This window comes from Hylobates moloch, unplaced genomic scaffold, assembly GCF_009828535.3.
Source record: "Hylobates moloch isolate HMO894 unplaced genomic scaffold, HMol_V3 SCAFFOLD_29, whole genome shotgun sequence".
Taxonomy (NCBI): Eukaryota; Metazoa; Chordata; class Mammalia; order Primates; family Hylobatidae; genus Hylobates; species Hylobates moloch.
Genome location: NW_026652304.1, coordinates 2,150,693 through 2,169,066, shown reverse-complemented (window position 1 = coordinate 2,169,066; position 18,374 = coordinate 2,150,693). Strand labels below are relative to the sequence as shown.

General features: G+C 42.2%; 1 protein-coding gene across 2 annotated transcripts in view; it reads left to right on the top strand.

Annotated features, from left to right (window-relative positions):
- Positions 1-18,374, top strand: part of LOC116463231 (damage-control phosphatase ARMT1) — a 168,300-nt gene that overhangs the window by 32,353 nt on the left and 117,573 nt on the right. Inside the window, exon 1 of one of the 2 annotated variants that reach the window (XM_058434508.1) lies at positions 13,051-13,191. The exons of the other annotated variant lie outside the window; for it this stretch is intronic. Within the exon in view, the coding sequence (XP_058290491.1) occupies positions 13,108-13,191 (84 nt within the window). The 5' untranslated portion in view covers positions 13,051-13,107. Of the gene's footprint in view, positions 1-13,050; positions 13,192-18,374 lie in introns of those variants that run through there. 2 annotated transcript variants of the gene reach the window in all.

The window sequence follows — 18,374 nt, the reverse complement described above, 5'->3', positions numbered from 1 at the left end:
GCAAGGAATTGCAACTTTTTTTTTTTATTATTGTACACCTTGAAGGCGAGGTTAGTTAAATCCTGTTGTGGGGTTTGAGGGCCGGAATTTAATTTTTGGAGTTTTATTTAATGTCAGGAGCAGATTGGGTAATAAAATGTATATTGAGACTAAGACGGCTTTTTGACCTTTTAGGGTCTAGGGTTGTAAAGCATTGCTGCCGAACGAGCCATGAACTGGGCTGGGTTTTTTATATTTGATGAAAGAGCCTAAATGCTCACTGATTTGGGAGAGGTCTGATAAAGAAAAAGGAGCATTAACCTTGACTATGCCTTTAGCTTCAGCCACCTTTTTAAGAGGAAATTGCTGGGCAGGTGGGGGAGGGCTACTCACGGAATGAAACTGTAAACTGGACCAGTGTGAGGAGGGGAGGTGATAAAAGGATTATAGGGTGGAGGAGCGGAGGCTGAGGAAGAATTGGGACCTAGCTCGGCCTGGCGAGGAGCAGCCTGGGGAGGAGGGGAGAGGTCAGATGAGTCTGTAGAAAAGGAAGATTAGAAAGACTCAGCGACGCTTGGGATTGGGACTGGGGACAGGTGGGAGGGAAAGAAGGAAGATTTGGGATGAGTTGTATTGGAAACAGAGACTAGAGAGGGACTGATGTGTAGAAGAATGCCTGGACATCAGGCACTTCAGACCATTTGCCTATTTTACGACAAGAATTATTTAGATCTTGTAGGATGGAAAAATTGAAAGTGCCATTTTCTGGCTATTTGGAACGACTGTCGAGTTTGTGTTGGGGTCAAGCAGCATTGCAGAACAAAATAAGACTGATCAGTGGTCTGTATTCAGCAGGCTGATATATCAGATGAAATAGAAGCAGTCGATGGTCTTAAATCAGTGTTTTGTATGTAGTGATAACACTTTTAGGAGCTATCTCAAGGGACTTCTGTCTCTGGGAAGGCTGAGGTGTTCATTTTTTAAAAAACATTAGCTGATTGCTCAGCTTCCTGTGTCTTGCTTCCTTCTCTCTTTTATAAGAGGAAATTTTACAGACCAAATACATTTATGGCCAGTAATGCAAGTTTATAAATAGGGTATTTTAATTGAGGTTAAATCTGTGAAATCAGCAGAAGATAAAATGTCTTTCCAAAAATTAGACTAATTTATGATGATGATGTTTCTGAGAGGGGCAGATGAGAATCACTATATATATATATATAAATGTATAGGATTGGCTAAACTTGGAATCACTATATATATATGTATACACATATATATATAAATGTATAGGATTGGCTAAACTTCAACTGATAATAGAAATCTAGCCTGGTCTGCATCAGAAAATTTACTGATATGTTTTGGAATGCTTTTGTGAAACCTCAGCAGGAAGTTAGAATCAACACGGAGAATCCAGGGCAGTAAGTACATATGAGAAACAGTCGTTGCTCTCAGCTTTTAAAAACAAGAAGTATTTGTTGCTTTTTGAAAGAAAGTTGGCACAGTTTTAAAAGAAATGTAACACATGTCTAAAATGGGGTCAGGAAAATCCCACAGTAACCCCCCCACCACCCAAAGCCATAAGATTTTCCAAAATAATAAGGGCATTTTAAAGATCCAGAAGAAGCTGTCTTTTTTCTTTCATTTAGAAACCATGTTTACTTTTGAGGTTGATTTTAACGGAATGGTAGGCAAATTATCATCTTTTTGGAGGAATCTTTAACATTGGTCTTTCTAGAACTTCAATGTGTGGAAGCAATATCATTTTCCCATTGCTACCTTAGAATAATCCTGACTAACCTCACCTTGGTGGTTGTATTCGTCAGGGTTCCCTAGAGGGACAGAACTAATAGGATATATACATATGTATATATGGAGTTTATTAAGGAGTATCAACTCACACGATCACAAGGTCTCATCTGCAAGCTGAGGAGCAAGGAAGCCAGTCTAAGTCTCAAGGCTGAAGAATTTGGGAGTCTGATGTTTGAGTGCAGGAAGCATCCAGCGCAGGAGAAAGATGTAGGCTGTGGGGCTAAGCCAGTCTAGCCTCCTTTTCACGTTTTTCTGCCTGCTTTATATTTGCTGGTAGCTGATTAGATGGTGCCCACCCAGGTTAAGGGTAGGTCTGCCTTCCCCAGCCCACTGACTCAAATGTTAATCTCCTTTGGCAACACCCTCACAGACACATCGGGATCAATACTTTGCATCCTTCAGTCCCATCAAGTTGACAGTATTAACCATCACAATGGTCATAATGGCGACCTTAATGTCCTGTTCTATTGACAGCTCATGGGCACATCCTGTGAATGGACAGGGAGCCTGAGGGAAGAGGAGTCCTGGGGAGGGCTTTGTAGCCACAGGCTTGCAGGCTTTGAGGGTGAAATCTTGATTTTTATTAATTTAGATGAGAAACTGAGCTATTAAATGGACAAGACATTGGCATTTGAGGTCCACTGTCTTCTCAGCCTCCCCTGCCCCCCAACCGGTTTCCATTGTAAAATAATCTGTCTTGTGATTATCATATGCTTTTCTTATACGTATTAATGTATTTAGTTAAATTTCTGTCTTGGCTGGGGAGATAGCATGTCTTTATAAGATGTTTGGCATATCTCTGCTTTGGTTTAACCATATGAGGCCAATTGATTGATTGATTTTATTTCATTTATTTATTTATTTGAGACAGGGTCTCACTCTGTCACCAAGGCTGGAGTGTGCTGGCCTGTCGTAGTTCACTGCAGCCTCAAACTCCTGGACTCAAGTGATCCTCCCACTTTGGCCTCTCAAAGTGCTGGGATTTCAGGTGTGAGCCATCACGCCTGGCCCATAGGCCAATTGATAGTTCTAAGTTCCTGGAGGCAAGGCACCTCTTTGTTGCCCCAACCCCCTTCTAAAATTCCTATTTTCCAAAAGTAAAGAAAATTCTTCAAAAATGTATTCTTACATACTGAGTAGTCAAAAAAAAATTAAGCCAATGATCTTCCAAATTTCAGAATAATTTACAGTAAGAGTAAACACTTTGCTAGCTCTTCTTTGTAGTGTCTTATGGGAGAATTCTCTACTCTGTGTTTTAGAAGAGTAATGCTAATAGCTCATACTTATTTTGTACTTTGTCCTAGGTTCTGCAGACTAAGCATTTTACATACATTACATAACTTAATCTTCAAAGCAGCCACATGGATTATGCACTGCTATTTCTTCTATGTTACAGATGAGGGATAGGCCCTAGGAGGTTGAGAAGCTTATCCAAGATCAGGGAATTCAGAAACGGCAAAGACAGAATTTGAACCCAGACACCCTTACTCCAGGGTGTGTCTACTTAACCACTGTTAGAGGGCCTTCAAGTCCAGGGGTAAATCTAAGGACTTTCAGTTTTTTAATTTTTATTTTTAGAGATAGAGTCTCCATGTGTCGCCTAGGCTGGAGTGCAGTGGCATGATCTTGGCTCACTGTAACCTTGAACTACTGGGCTGAAGCCACCCTCCCACCTCAGCCTCTTAAAGCACTGGGATTACTGGTGTGAGCAACCACACCTCGCCAGCTTTCAGTATTTTTTAAAAAGGGCATTGTAGTTCTTGAGCAAAAAAAAGAAAAAAAGATCTCTCGTATACTTTATGTATTTTTGGTTTTCGTTTTCATATATATGAAACCAGATCTCATTTATAATACATTTTAAATTAAGGGTTAATCTACTCTTTGGCAACTTGATTAAAGCGGGGAAAATGTTTTAAACCACAACAATTTCACTGGGCAATCTGTTATTTCCAGCTACCAAAAAGGAGGGCTAGTTTTTATGCAGGAAAGAGCTGCCAACTCCATGGATCAGCTGTAATTTTTTTTTTTTTTTTTTTTTTTTGAGGTGGAGTTTCGCTCTTGTCACCCAGGCTGGAGTTCAGTGGCACAATCTTAGCTTGCTGCAAACTCTGCCTCTTGGGCTTAAGTGATTCTCCTGCCTCAGCCTCCCGAGTAGCTGGGAATACAGGTGCCTGCCACCATGCCTGGCTATTTTTTTTTGTATTTTTAGTAGAGACGGGGTTTCACCATTTTGGCCAGACTGGTTTTGAACTCCTGACCTCAGGTGATCCACCTGCCTTGGCCTCCCAAAGTGCTGGGATTACAGGCATGAGCCACCGTGCCCAGCCTCTAATTTTTAAGTACTACATCTATTGAAGACGTTTGCTCTTAGCTGTCATCATCTGTCAACATCCTTGGTGACATCAATGTCCAACTATGCGACCCATCCAAAATCTTGGCCATTCAGTTAGTTGATGACATGCCTCAGAATCAATGATTTTTTTTTGCAATATTTCAGCTGAGCCACCTGTTCCCATGGTTACAGCCTAGGCCAGGAACTGCACTATCTCTAGTTTTAAGCATCCTACTCTGACTGCCACCGACTCTCCTTTCAATTCACTTAACTGGAATAGCCCCATTGCAACAATGCTCTGACCTCATCAGGACCTCTCAGTCATTGATCCTATTCTATTTTTTCAAACTCCTATATTCCTTTATTTTCTTCCTATCTTCATTTTCTTTACTATCCAGCTTAAATTCTATGATCCATCATTATAATGGACTCCCTTATAAATACAATCAATTACCTGTTCCTCTCTCTATCTTACTTTCCTGGCATAACCCTGACCTTGGTTGAAGGTAACTATGTTCCATTTTCTCAAACAATGGAAATATATAGGAGAAAAATCATACAATCGAGCTGACTGGTTTCATTTTAAAATCATGACCATAAACCTCAAGGGCTCACTTAGCACTGCTGGGTAATTCCATTGTGTTTCCCTGTACGGTGTTCTCCAAATGTTAGTCATTCCTCTATCATCTGTATGACTTTTGGTGTATCTGAATACTACCTATGCAATCATTTACTAAATAATTTAGCTTAAGTTGATTCCAAGTGAAAAATGTACCCATATCCTAAACTTTGACCTAGACCAGGGGTTGGCAAACTATGGCCCATAGTTACCTGTTTTTATATGGCTCATAAACTAAGAGTCAGTTTTAAATTTTTGGTTGGTTTTTTAAAAAAAGAATAATAATATCTTGTGACATATGAAGATAAGTAACATAAAATTCAAATTTTGGGGTCTATAGATAGTTTTATAGGAACATAGCCACATTTGTTTATGTTTTGTCTCTGGTTACTTTCACACTCAAACAGCAGGATTGAGGGGTTGCAAAAGAGACTACATGTGGTGCTCTTATCATTTTGCCCTGCTCATCCACACATCACAAATAATAGGGGTACAGTTATAACTCTATGGTGTTTGGTAAAGTACCATATGTATTGTACTATGGTGACATTTACTTTAGTTTTAAAATTACCAGAGCTTACTCATCATGTTAATACAAGAAACATGGATTTTGGATGTCACGCTTTTAAGACAGTGGATAGTAGATTATTTTTGTAGAATTAAATGCCAAAGCATTATGTTTACTATAAAGATGACACTATAGATGTGCTAAAAGAATACTTAGACATTGACATAACTAGACTAAGCACTTGTTATAATATCCTTAACTCTCAGAAAAGTAACAGTTAGAAAAATTAGAAAATTTAAAATGGAATATCTGACCACGGCAGAATTGTCTCACAAAAATAAAAGATAAAATGAGGCTGCAACCAAAGTCAGTTTCTGAGTGGTTAATTTATCAGCCAGTCAAAGAGAGCCATTTACCAATGTTGAGTTCATTAAATCATGTTTAATTGCTGCAGCCAAAGAAACGTGCTCTTAGAGAAGATAAACTTGCCTTTCAGTGAGACTGGTTGTTCAGAGTTGAGGATGTTGGGAGCAACATGAACACATTTTTGCCTTAAAAACAAGGCAAATGATTTTCCTTGGCTCTTGACAAGTTCAAAAATGTTAACAATACTGAGCAGTTGTCATGTGAAATATCAGTGCCAAGACCGAAGTAATCAAAAAAGCCTGTGTGGAGAGAATACAGGTGAGAATATTTTAAGAGAAACAAAACATGAATTCAGTACAATCTGAAGTAGAATCTGATAAGATGTGTTAAAACTGATGATGGTAAAAATATGTGTTCACCAGAAAAGGGTTTAATTGGGTACATTTACAAAGCTTTTGAAAATGAAAAGCCTGTGGTTATTCATTATATTATTCATCAGCAAACACATCACAGAAAATATTTGTATTTATCAGGCATTATTAAACCAGTAGTGTAAATGTTGAACTTCATCGCTCTTGTGGACTTAACCTTTGTCACTTCTACAGGTTTTTGCCAGAAATAGAAACCATATATCCTGACTTGCTCTGATGCACAGAAATTTGTGGATCAGTGGCGACAATGTTTCATTTCAATTTTTTGAACTCAGGGCTGAGATTGAAAGTTTTTCCAAATAAGACACACAGCCTTCAATCAGTATTACTGAATACTGAACGGCTTTGGAAATTAGCTTTTGCTGTAGAGTTGGTAATATTTATTAATCAATTCAAGGTATAATTACGAGGTAAGACAGTACTATATGCAATAACTGCTAATGTTGTTCTAAGTACAAGCTGTCAAGCTGTCCTATATGCTTTCTGTGCTGATGAAATTTAAAACAAGATGTGAAATCTTCATTCTCACAAATATTCAGCCCTCAATGCGCATGCAAAGGAAAGTCCCATATTTCAAAAATATATTAATATTCAACTGCAATTGAGGAGCTTCCATCTAACCTTCAACTGGAGGCTTTTAATCTGCAGCGTAATGACATGCTAAAAGATAAATATCAGCATAAAAATCTAAGGTAATTTTATAGATGCCTTCTGAGTGATTAATATGCTCAATTTAAATCACATGCTTATGAAATGAAAGCAGTAGTTAGCAGTACCCATCTGTGTGAATGACATTTTAAAAGATGAAACATGTAAATTTTCATTCCAGATAACCATTAAGAAATGGAAATTTGGCCGGGTGTGGTGGCTCACGCCTGTAATCCCAGCACTTTGGGAGGCCGAGGCAGGTGGATCACCTGAGGTTGGAAGTTCGAGACCAGCCTGACCAACATGGAGAAACGCCGTCTCTACTAAAAATACAAAATTAGCCGGGCATGGTGGCGTATGCCTGTAATCCCAGCTACTTGGGAGGCTGAGGCAGGAGGGAGGCTTCGCTTGAACCTGGGAGGCGGAGGTTGCGGTGAGCCAAGATTACGCCACTGCACTCCAGCCTGGGCAACAACAACAAAAAAAAGTGGAAATTAAGAATAAATTTTGATGATAGGAAACACTAACTTTGAGCCTTAGTGAAGAAGAATGTTATTCAGCCCCCAACATAATTCTGTTCTTATTAGTAGTAGACTTCAGCTCTTCTAGGGAAACCCCCAAAGGATAAAAAAACTTTCGGAATAATTGGCTGCCAGGTGACTCAGAGGACAGAGGATTCAAAGGCTCGTGGAGCCCTTGCTTCATCCCAGTCTTTCCATAATCCTCCCGATCGGTTGACACTTTTCCTATAAAAAGACATGTGATGTGGTCCTTCTGGCAATCCTTTGCTAGAAAGTGCTTTCTCCTCCTAGAACAGAAAAATGTTAACATTGATTGCCCAGTTTATCCCTCTAAATTTTTCCAAGAATACTAAACTATTTTAAACTTGCAATTTCACAACTGAAAGATCACTTCAGTAAGGCCATGAATGGTGGCATTATATTATATACAACAAATCTTTTTGACTAGTTCAGAAAATACCAATTAAAACAGAATTCAAAGGTATTGAATTTACAGTCAAATAAACATCATATAGGACAAGAAAATATATATTTATTGTAGGTGTTTTTTAGAACCTTATATTTACCCAACTAAAATGTCTTGAAATGTACTTTACATTTTTGATAAGATGTTTTTTAAAAGAACAATTGTGATTTACCTTAATAGTGAAACCGAAGGTCTTTCAGTTTATTTTTCATGAAGTGAGCGCTCAGTGTTTCTCTAAGCTTAGCCTATAATAAAGTTATAAGATGGATCACATTTTAGGTGTAAAAATATATTGGAAACAGTCATATGTATGGGGAAAAGACAGAAAATGGACCTTGAAATAAATGAAATGAAATGTACGAAAATCTTTGGAAATGACACCGACAAATTGTTTGACAACCAGCTTTATGTCACAACAGAACAAATAAGGGACAGGGGATCTGTTTTAGGATGAATTAAAGTCATTGCTGAAGAGTGTTCATTTATTAGATATATCAAATAAGGATCAGCAAACAAGTGAAACAAGTCTAGGAAAGGACTGAGAATGGCTTTAAAGACCTTTAAGAGCTGCCACTTGCTTGGAATAGCAGGTTTCAGTGGTTTGTACTTCACCAAGTAATCTTCTGGTAGATGACTGAAGGAGCTGCTTGCAGGCTTTGAGAACATTTCGTTCAGTTAGGACTTAGTCCATTCAGGCTGCTATAACAAAAATACCTTAGACTGGGGAATTTATAAACAATAGACATTTATTTCTCACAGTTCTGGAGGCCAGAAAGCCCAAGATGAAGGAGCCAACAGATTTGGTGCCTGGTGAGCTCCTCCTGTTCCTTATGGATGGATGGCACCTTCTTGCTGTGTCCTCTTTTTTTTTTGAGACAGAGTCTAGCTTTGTCACCCAGCTAGAGTGCAGTGGTGTGATCTTGGCTCACCGCAGCCTCTGCCTCTTGGGTTCAAGTGATTCTCATGTCTCATCCTTCCTGAGTAGCTGGGATTATAGGCAGCTGCCACCACGCCCGGCTAGTTTTTTGTAGAGATGGGGTTTCACCACGTTGGCCAGGCTGGTCTTGAACTCTCGACCTCAAGTGATCTGGCCACCTTGGCCTCCCAAAGTGCTGAGATTACAGGCCTGAGCCACCATGCCCGGCCTGTCTTGCTATATCCTCACATGGAGGAAGAAGCAAGGGAGCTCATTCAAGCCACATTTTTTAAGTTTCAAAAATATTACTTTATATGTAGATAAAGTCCTTTTAAGAAAGAATTTTGCTTTTGAAAATTTTTTCTTCATTTAAAAATTTTTATTTTATTTTTTTGAGATGGCGTCTCGCTCTGTCACCCAGGCCTGGAGTGCAGTGGCACAATCTTGGCTCACTGCAAGCTCCACCTCCCAGGTTCACACCATTCTCCTGCCTCAGCATCCCAAGCAGCTGGGACTACAGGCACCCGCCACCACACGTGGCTAATTTTTTGTATTTTTAGTAGAGACGGGGTTTCACCATGTTAGCCAGGATGGTCTCGATCTCCTGACCTCATGATCCGCCTGCCTCGGCCTCCCAAGGTGCTGGGATTACAGTCGTGAGCCACCGTGCCGGGCTAAAAATTTTAATGGTGTTTTTTAAATTGACATATGATTGTATATATTGATGGGATTCATAGTGACATTTTGATACAAATATATAGTGACCAGGATAATTAGCAGATCCATCATCTCAAACATTTATTATTTCTTTGTATTAGGAACATTCAGTATCCTTCTAGCTATGTGAAACTATATAATGTACTATAGTGAACAGTAGTCATCAAACGATGGTATGGAACACTAGAACTGATTCCTCTTGTCTAGCTGTCACTTTGTATCCTTTAACAAATCTGAGCCACTTTTACGAGGGCTAATGTCAATCATGAGGGTGGTGCCCCCATGACTTCATCATTTCCCAAAGGCCCCACTTCTTAGCACTATCACAATGGGTATTAGGTTCCAACAAATGAATTTGGGATGGTGAGCACCAACATTTAGATCATAGCAAGTGTTTAGGAAAATACTAAAATCAAGCCTACTCTTTTAAACAACCTTTAGACAATTAAAATGTCATAGGAGTGATTTCAGTGACAAGTTTTCAAACGGAAGTCAAAAGCTCCAAAAGTTATCATATTACAAATGTCCCTATGAGAAACATGTACATCTGTAAAACAAACAAGCAAAAGGAGGAAACCAGAGTTCTAAACTTACGACACCACAAGAAAACTCCAAAACAGAGGTCTGTACTGAGGTATTGTGGGCCACACGGTGCTGCCCACACACGGGGTTTTGTGAGAGGTCTGGACTGGAACTTGTTTGTACATTTTTTCTTCCCTCCTTTGCTTAAACTGTTATCAGACCTAGAGACTGCCCCCCTCCAACTCCCAGCCTGAAATGTTCTACCACCATGGTCCCAGCTAGCCCAAATCGTCATCTCCTCCAAGGTCCAGACCTCGGGGTCCCCCCAGCTCAACTTCTTTGACGTCATCACATCATCAGATGCTGCTTGAAGAATCACTTGGCTCATGTCTTGATATCCCAGAAATCTCAAAGGCATCTGGGGAGGGCTGAGCCAAGTACTTTTTCTGCCTCCAGTTACCACAAAATCACATTGTTTTATACAGAGAAAAATCTGTTTCATGCTGATTTTTAAAGACTGTGCAAATTTATATCTTCTATTCTCATGAATAAGAGCTACAAGGTTGACCAAAGTGAGCAGAATCAGGCTTTATGACATGAGATTCTTAAACAATTGGATTAGAGTTAATGGAGAAGGATTTCCATCTGGTTCTCTTCCAGGTGTCTTGAGTTTTCATCAATTTGTGTTTCCTCTGGCAGTGTTGGTTCACTGAAAATTTAACAAGTTTGGCTGGGCGCAGTGGCTCACGCCTGTAATCCCAGCACTTTGAGAGGTGGAGGCAGGCGGATCACCTGAGGTCAGGACTTCGAGACCAGCTTGGCCAACATGGCGAAACCCCGTCTCTACTAAAAATACAAAATTAGCAGGGCGTGGTGGCTCATGCCTGTAATCCCAGCTACTCGGGAGGCTGAGGCAGGAGAATCACTTGAATCCGGGGGCGGAGGTTGCGGTGAGCTGAGATCGCGCCATCAAATCCAACCCTAGGCAAAAAGAGTGAAACTCTGTCTGAAAAAAAAAAAAAAAAAAGAAAATTTGACAAGTTTGTAGTGGTTCTACCGCAAGGAAAAACTACAACTTAAAAATGTGTTTACTCCAAGCTGTACTATTAATAGGAGATTTCTGAAAGCCTAAGTTTTCATTAAGAACTTTTTCTTTAATGGTGCATCAAGTGAAAGCTTTGAGATGATTCTGGATTAGATACATGGCAAAGTTACCGTGAGATCAAAAGCCATTGTCCAGATGAAGAAATCCTCAGGGTCGATATGAATGCACGTAGGATGACTGATGGAATCCAAGAAAAGCTGCTGTAGCTCTGATTTTGCCTTTTTGTTTTGTCTTTAGAGTCATGATCTTGCTCTGTCACCCAGGCTGGAGTGCAGTGGTGATCATAGCTCACTGCAGCCTTGACCTCCTGGGCTCAAAGCTATCCTCCTGCCTTAGCCTTCTTTTTTTTTTTTTTTTTTGAGATGGCGTCTTGCTCTATCGCCCAGGCTGGAGTGCAGTGGTGCTATCTCAGCTCATTCAACCTCTGCCTCCCAGGTTCAAGCGATTCTCTTGCCTCAGCCTCCCAAGTAGCTGGGATTACAGGCATGTGCCACCACACCTAGCTAATTTTTGTATTTTTAGTAGAGACGGGGGTTTCACTATGTTGGCCAGGCTGGTCTCGAACTCCTGACCTCAGGTGATCCACCTCCTCGGCCTCCCAAAGTACTGGGATTATAGGCATGAGCCACCTCACCTGGCCCCCCCTTAGCCTTCTGAGTAGCTAGGACTACAGGTGTGCACCACCATGCCTGGCTAATTAAAAAAAAAAAAAAAAACTTGTAGAGATAGAGTCTTGCTGTATTGCCCAGGCTGGTCTCAAACTCCTGGCCTCAAGCAATCCTCCCACCTGTTTGATTTCATGTGTCTCAAACAGCATAAGCGTCTACTAAAGGCTTTTTTTCTTTTTTTTTTTTGAGACATAGTCTCGCTCTGTCACCCAGGCTGGAGTGCAGTGGCTTGATCTTGGCTCACTGCAACCTCTGTCACCCAGCCTGGAGTGCAGTGGCTTGATCTTGGCTCACTGCAACCTCTGCCTCCCAGGTTCAAATGATTCTCCCTGCCTCAGCCTCTCGAATAGCTGGATTACAGGTGCCGGCCATCATGACCGGCTAATTTTTGTATTTTTAGTAGAGACAGGGTTTCACCATCTTGGCCAGGCTGGTCTCAAACTCCTGACCTCAAGTGATCCACCCATCTCAGCCTCCCAAAAGTGTTGGGATTACAGGAGTGAGCCACCGCGCCCGGCCCACCAAAAGCTTTAAAGTGAGGTGAATGCAGATTCCATTTTCAGATTCTGCTACAAATTGTGGGACCTTAAACAAGTTACTCATCTTCTCTGTGCTTTAGTGTTATGATCTGGAGCCTGATCTTCACTCTACCACTTACCCCGTACATCTTGGAAATTTTATTTTGCTTCCCTGTGACTGTTTCCTTGTCTTGAAGATGGATTATTCTAATACCCACTTCATAATCTTGTTTCATTTAAGGAGATCGATCATGCGTGGGAAGCACTTAGAACAGTGCATGGACGAGCACGAGTATTTAATAATGAGCAGCTGTGGCTGTTACTAACACTGGTATTACTAATACCCGTATTTCCAGGCAGGGTTGTTGAGAAGGTGAAATGAAAGAACGCACACCAGGGCAGGCTACATAATTTGTGGACCCTGGTACAGAATGAAAATGCAGGACACCTTGTTCAAAACTTCCTAAAAACGTCAAGACTGGGACAGCTGAGTATTAAACCAAGCGCAGGACCCAGACCTGCACAGGTTGCACGCTTGCAGACACATTTGCACACAGTGGATGCTAAGTAAATGCTCCGTTCACCCTTGTGAAGTCTCCTATGCCTCACTCGCAGCAGCACCGTTCACACTGACCACTGGCTGCATTTATCGCTGACCTAAGGATGAGGCCTGGAATTGCATTCACTGCAGAGTCCCACCGAGAGGACCGACCCTTATCCCCGCCGACTCCCCGAGGTCGCCCTGGCAGCGTCGGGCGCTCAGTTGCAGGCCCTCGCCACGGAGGCCACGCTCGGGGGTTCGGGCTCCACCCCGGCCTCCAGCGGCCGGGCCACCCTACTCGCGCGCACCCTACTCGCCGTGTCCCCGCAGTGTTTACCCGTTGCCCGAGGAGACGCCCGCGCCACCCGCCGGCTCCCGGCGCCGCCGCTTCCTCAGGGCCGGTTCCGGGTCCGAGCGCGCCCCCGGGCTCGGGTCGCCATGAGCCGCGGCCGCTCCTCTGGCTCCGGGAGCCTGGACTGCACCAGCCATATCGCGCTGGGTGCCGCTTCGCCCGCGCCCGAGGTACGGTCCCAGCCGCCGGCCGCGCCCGGGGGTGGCCCTGGGGATAGACCACCCCTGAGGGGCCGAGGCGCCCCTGATTTGCACCCTTTTCCTCCCGGAGGCGTAGGCAGAATCAGAGCAGCTCTGTGCCCGCGAGGGCGCTGGCCTGGGAAGGGATGGGCAGGATCGGAGTTTGCGGAGTGCGTCTGAATTTTAGGTTGTGCCACGGTGCTTCTCTGACCATTTAAACCGGTGAAATTCGAAAGACAGTGTGGCCGGGCAGTTCCTCCCCGCCACCCCTGGGAGCAAAGAATTCCTTCATTTAACTTTCCCTGCTTAGCTACTGAAGTGTGCTTCGGAGCAATTTCTGGAAAATCTGATGTGGTAGGAGGAGGGCCAGCCCGGAGTAGAGTCGCTGGCCCTTTCGTTGCGAACGAATCCAGAAACGTTGGTAATTCAGTTGTTCCTGAATGCAGCTACTCATTTACTCCCAGGAGTTACTTAGGCACTGGGGACTTTCAGGTATTAGATGTGCCAACGCGCGCGCGCGCACACACACGAACATGCACTCACACACAGACGCTCGTGCACACACGCGAACACGCACATACGCGAACAAACACGGGCGCACACGAACACGGGCACATGCATACTTGGGCGCACAAGAAGATCTGGCTGGCTCAGCCTGGATTAAGAATCCCCCTTTGGCCCTGGCATCGGGGCCCACCAGTTATCGTGTGTAACGGGAGTAGTTGCCAGAGATGGGGGAATTGTGTTCAGCTCAACTGCTAACCGCAAGTAACTCACCCAATTAGCAAATGATGGAGGATCTTTCTTTCTTTCCAAAGTTTTGGACTTTTCCTACCACGCTGTGTACTGACCATAGATATCCCTGGGGGATGTAGTGGATTCAAAACATGAGTTGAATTCTCCAACGTGCTATCGGAATTCTTCTAATATTCAGCAGCTTTGATTTTTGTCTTACATCTGACCTGTATTTAGATTTCTCTGATTCCTGGAATATTTGTGGAAAATAAGTACCACTGTGTGGAAATAAAACTATTTTTTCTTTCTTTCTAACTCAGAGGCCAGTTACTAGATGTTTTTTCTTTCATCTGACATTTTTATTTTTGACTTTATTAATTTTTATCTCAATGTGGTGTCTTAACCACACTTTTTTTTTTTTTTTTTTGAGACGGAGTCTCGCTCTGTCGCCCAGGCTGGAGTGCAGTGGTGCAATCTCGGCTCACTGCAAGCTCCGCCTCCCGGGTTCAAGCCATTCTCCTGCCTCAGCCTCTCCGAGTAGCTGGGACTACAGACGCCCGCCACCACGCCTGGCTAATTTTTTGTATTTTTTAGTAGAGACGGGGTTTCACCGTGGTCTCGATCTCCTGACCTCGTGATCTGCCCGCCTCGGCCTCCCAAAGTGCTGGGATTACAAGCGTGAGCCCCCGCGCCCGGCCTACCATACTTAAGTATGTGGTATTTTTATATTATTAATTTTTTTTTGGTGAGCCCATTGAGAGTAAATTACAGCCATCATGATTCTTTCTCTCTCCTTTTTTTCTCTCGTTCTCTCCCTCCTTTTCTTTCTTTCTTCTTGTTTTCAGACAGGGTGTCTGTTACCCATGCTCGAGTGCAGTGGCACGATCTTGTCTAGCCGCCGCCTTGACCCCCCTGGGCTCAAACGATCCTCTCACCTCACCCTCCAGAGTAGCTGGGACTGGGGGCATGGTACGATGCCTGGATAATTTTTGTATTCTTTGCAGAGGCAGAGTTTTATCGTATTGCTCAGGCTGGTCTCAAACTCCTGAGCTCAAGCGATCCACCTGCCTCAGACTCCCAAAGTGCTGGGATTACAGAGATGCACTACCATGCCTGGTCCCCTATGACCTTTCATCTGTACATACTCTGTTGTGTTATCTCCCATGAATAAGGGCATTCTCTAACGAACATACGATGATCAAAATCGGGATGTTTAGCATTGTGACAATATTATCTAATATACACGACCTACTAAAACTTTGCCAGTTGTCCCAATTATGCTATTTATTGCCTTTTTTTTTTTTTTCCATTTCAGGATCACACACTGTATTTAGTTATGTCTCCAGTCTCTTCAAACCTGGAACAGTTCTTCACATTTTTTTTTGTTTTTTGTTTGTTTGTTTTTGTCTTTGATGATACTGACATTTTTGCAGAGTCCAGGTCATTTGTTTTATAGAGTAAGTTTCTCTGATTGTCCTTCGTGATTAGATTTTTGGGTAGGAATAACACAAGAGATGTTATGTCTCAGAGTATCACATCATGAGGGGCATATATCAGCTTATCCCATTATTGGTGATGTCCCCAACTGGTGGCCTGTGCCAGATTTTTCCCCTTTAGCAATAAATAAGCAATCATATTAGTTGAGTAATAATATTGATTCAGATAGAAATTTTTAGCATAAGTCACTACCTACAAAAGGAAAATGTCCATTAAGCATGAGATTTTAATTGGCTTAAAATAACTAAATTTTATTGATAACAAAAGTAGCTGCAGAAAAGGCAGCATTTATTACAATTAAATGTTCAGTTTGCAAAATACTTCATCTGAGATCATCTTATAATTTAGATAGGCAGGGCAAAAATTTCTCACTATATAAGATGAGGAAATAGCTTACTCGATTAGAAATGATGGAGCAGGGACTTGTATCTTTCTTTCAAAAGCTTTGTACTTTTCCTACCATGCTGGACTGAAAAACATTAAATTACAAAGCAGTGATAGTCTGCAACTTTCTGGAAAAGTAAAATATTGTAGAGACTGAGATACTAGCTTTAGACTCAAAACCAGATTCAAACAATCCTGATTATACTACTCATCTGTGACACCTTGGTCAAAACAATTAATGTAGGCTGGGCGTGGTGGCTCACGCTTGTAATCCCAGCACTTTGGGAGGCCGAGGCGGGCGGATCACGAGGTCAGAAGATCGAGACCACGGTGAAACCCTGTCTCTACTAAAAATACAAAAAAAAATTAGCCGGGCGTGGTGGCGGGCGCCTGTAGTCCCAGCTACTCGGAGAGGCTGAGGCAGGAGAATGGCGTGAACCCGGGAGGCGGAGCTTGCAGTGAGCCGAGATTGCGCCACTGCACTCCAGCCTGGGTGACTGAGCGAGACAACGTCTTAAAAAAAAAAAAAAAAAAAAATTAATGTATCAGCATTTTAGTTTTTTCATCTAAAACATGGAATCATAAAACTTATCACATAATGTAGTTTGAGGATTTCACAGTTAATAAATGTAAGGCACCCAAGAGAGTGTCTGACAGAATAAGTGCATATCAATATTAGCTATCGTTATTCTTTGTAACTTTTGGAATTTGGTTTCAACACCACTGCACCTACTCCTACCATCATCACCAATGCTTCCATCAATACTTCAGCCACCATCTCAATAATCAGTGTTTTGAGAATCTGTAGGAGGGACAGAGGATACAAAAATGAATTGGAGACTGACCCTGCTCATAATGAAGAATCGACAGTTTACAATCCACCTTGGGAGGCAGAGGTGGGTGGATCGCTTGAGCCCAAGAGTTCAAGACCGGCCTGGGCAACATGGCAAAACCCCATCTCTACAAAAAACACAAAAAAGTACCCAGGCATGGCCTGTAGTCCTAGCTACTTGGGAGGCTGAGGTGGGGGGATCACTTGAGCCCAGGAAGTTAAGGCTGTTGTGAGCCTTGATCGCACTACTGTACTCCAGCCTGGGCAACAGAACAAGACCCTGTCTCAAAAATAAAATAAAAATAAAAAAAGAGTTTACAATCAAGAGAAACAGACATATAAAAAGATTACTCTTTCATTGACACTAAAATTTAATGCTGAACTCTTCTCAAGTTGGATTTACCTATAATGCGATCACCAGCAGAGCCTTACTGGGATGGAAAATGTGACAAATACTAACAGCAATATTATGAGAATTGAAGTGGAGCAGCCCAAACACGAAGGAAAGAGATATGCTTTGGGGGAAGTTTACAAACATAGCTTTCAGTAAGACTGCATAACTTTGTCATGCATTTGAAATAACGCTACCCAGTGAAAATGTGCTGGGCGCGGTGGCTCATGCCTGTAATCCCAGCACTTTGGGAGGCTGAGGCGGGAGGATCACTTGAGGTCAGGAGTTCGAGACCATCCTGGCTAACATGGTGAAACCACGTCTCTACTAAAAATACAAAAAAGTAGCTAGGCGTGGTGGCGGGTGCCTGTAATCCCAGTTACTGGGGAGGCTGAGGCAGGAGAATTGCCTGAACCTGGGAGGCAGAGGTTGCAGTGAGCCAAGATTGTGCCACTGAACTCCAGCCTGGGTGACAGAGCGAGACACCGTCTCAAAAAAAAAAAAAAAAAAAGTGACCGAATTATAAAATAGGATCACCAGTCAGCAAAAAGCTATAGCAATAGTTTTGTGGAAGGTGCTTGGATTCCAAATCCTCTGACACCACTGAGAAGCCACAGACGTATGGTGGCTTGCAGGCTCTTGCTATGTCAGTGTTTTCACATACCTGGAAAACCTAGGTCAAAGTTACAGCTCCAGTAGATACCATTGTTGGGAATTTGAGCATCTCTTTCCTTTCTGTAAAACAACGGTTAGTTGGATTAACTGTCAACAGAATTGTTATGAGAAGCAAATGTAAATAGCAACACACTCTATCAGCAGCTATAGTTCCTGAAAACAAAGGACTTAGAGCTGGTCATAGCTAATTATAAAGGAATTAAAGTCTGTTTTCCTTTTTCTTCCCATCATTTCTTCTTTTAAAAACCTCATATAAAATACATGACATAAAATTTGCCATCTTAACTTATAAATATACAGTTTAGTGGCATTAAGTACATTCACATTGTTGTGCAGCCGTTGCCACAAGCCATCTTCAAACCTTTGTTCATCTTGCAAAACTGAAACTCTGTACTCATTAAGCAATAACTTCCCATTTCCTCCTCCCCACAGCTCCTAACAACCACCATTCTACTTTCTTTCTCTATGAATTTGACTATTCTAGACATGCTGTATAAGTGGAATCAGACTGTATTAAACTATTCTAGGCATGCTGTATAAGTGGAATTAGACTGTATTTGACTATTTTAGGCACGCTGTATAAGTGGAATCATACTGTATTTGACTATTCTAGGCACTCTGTGTAAGTGGAATCAGACTGTATTTGACTATTCTAGGCAC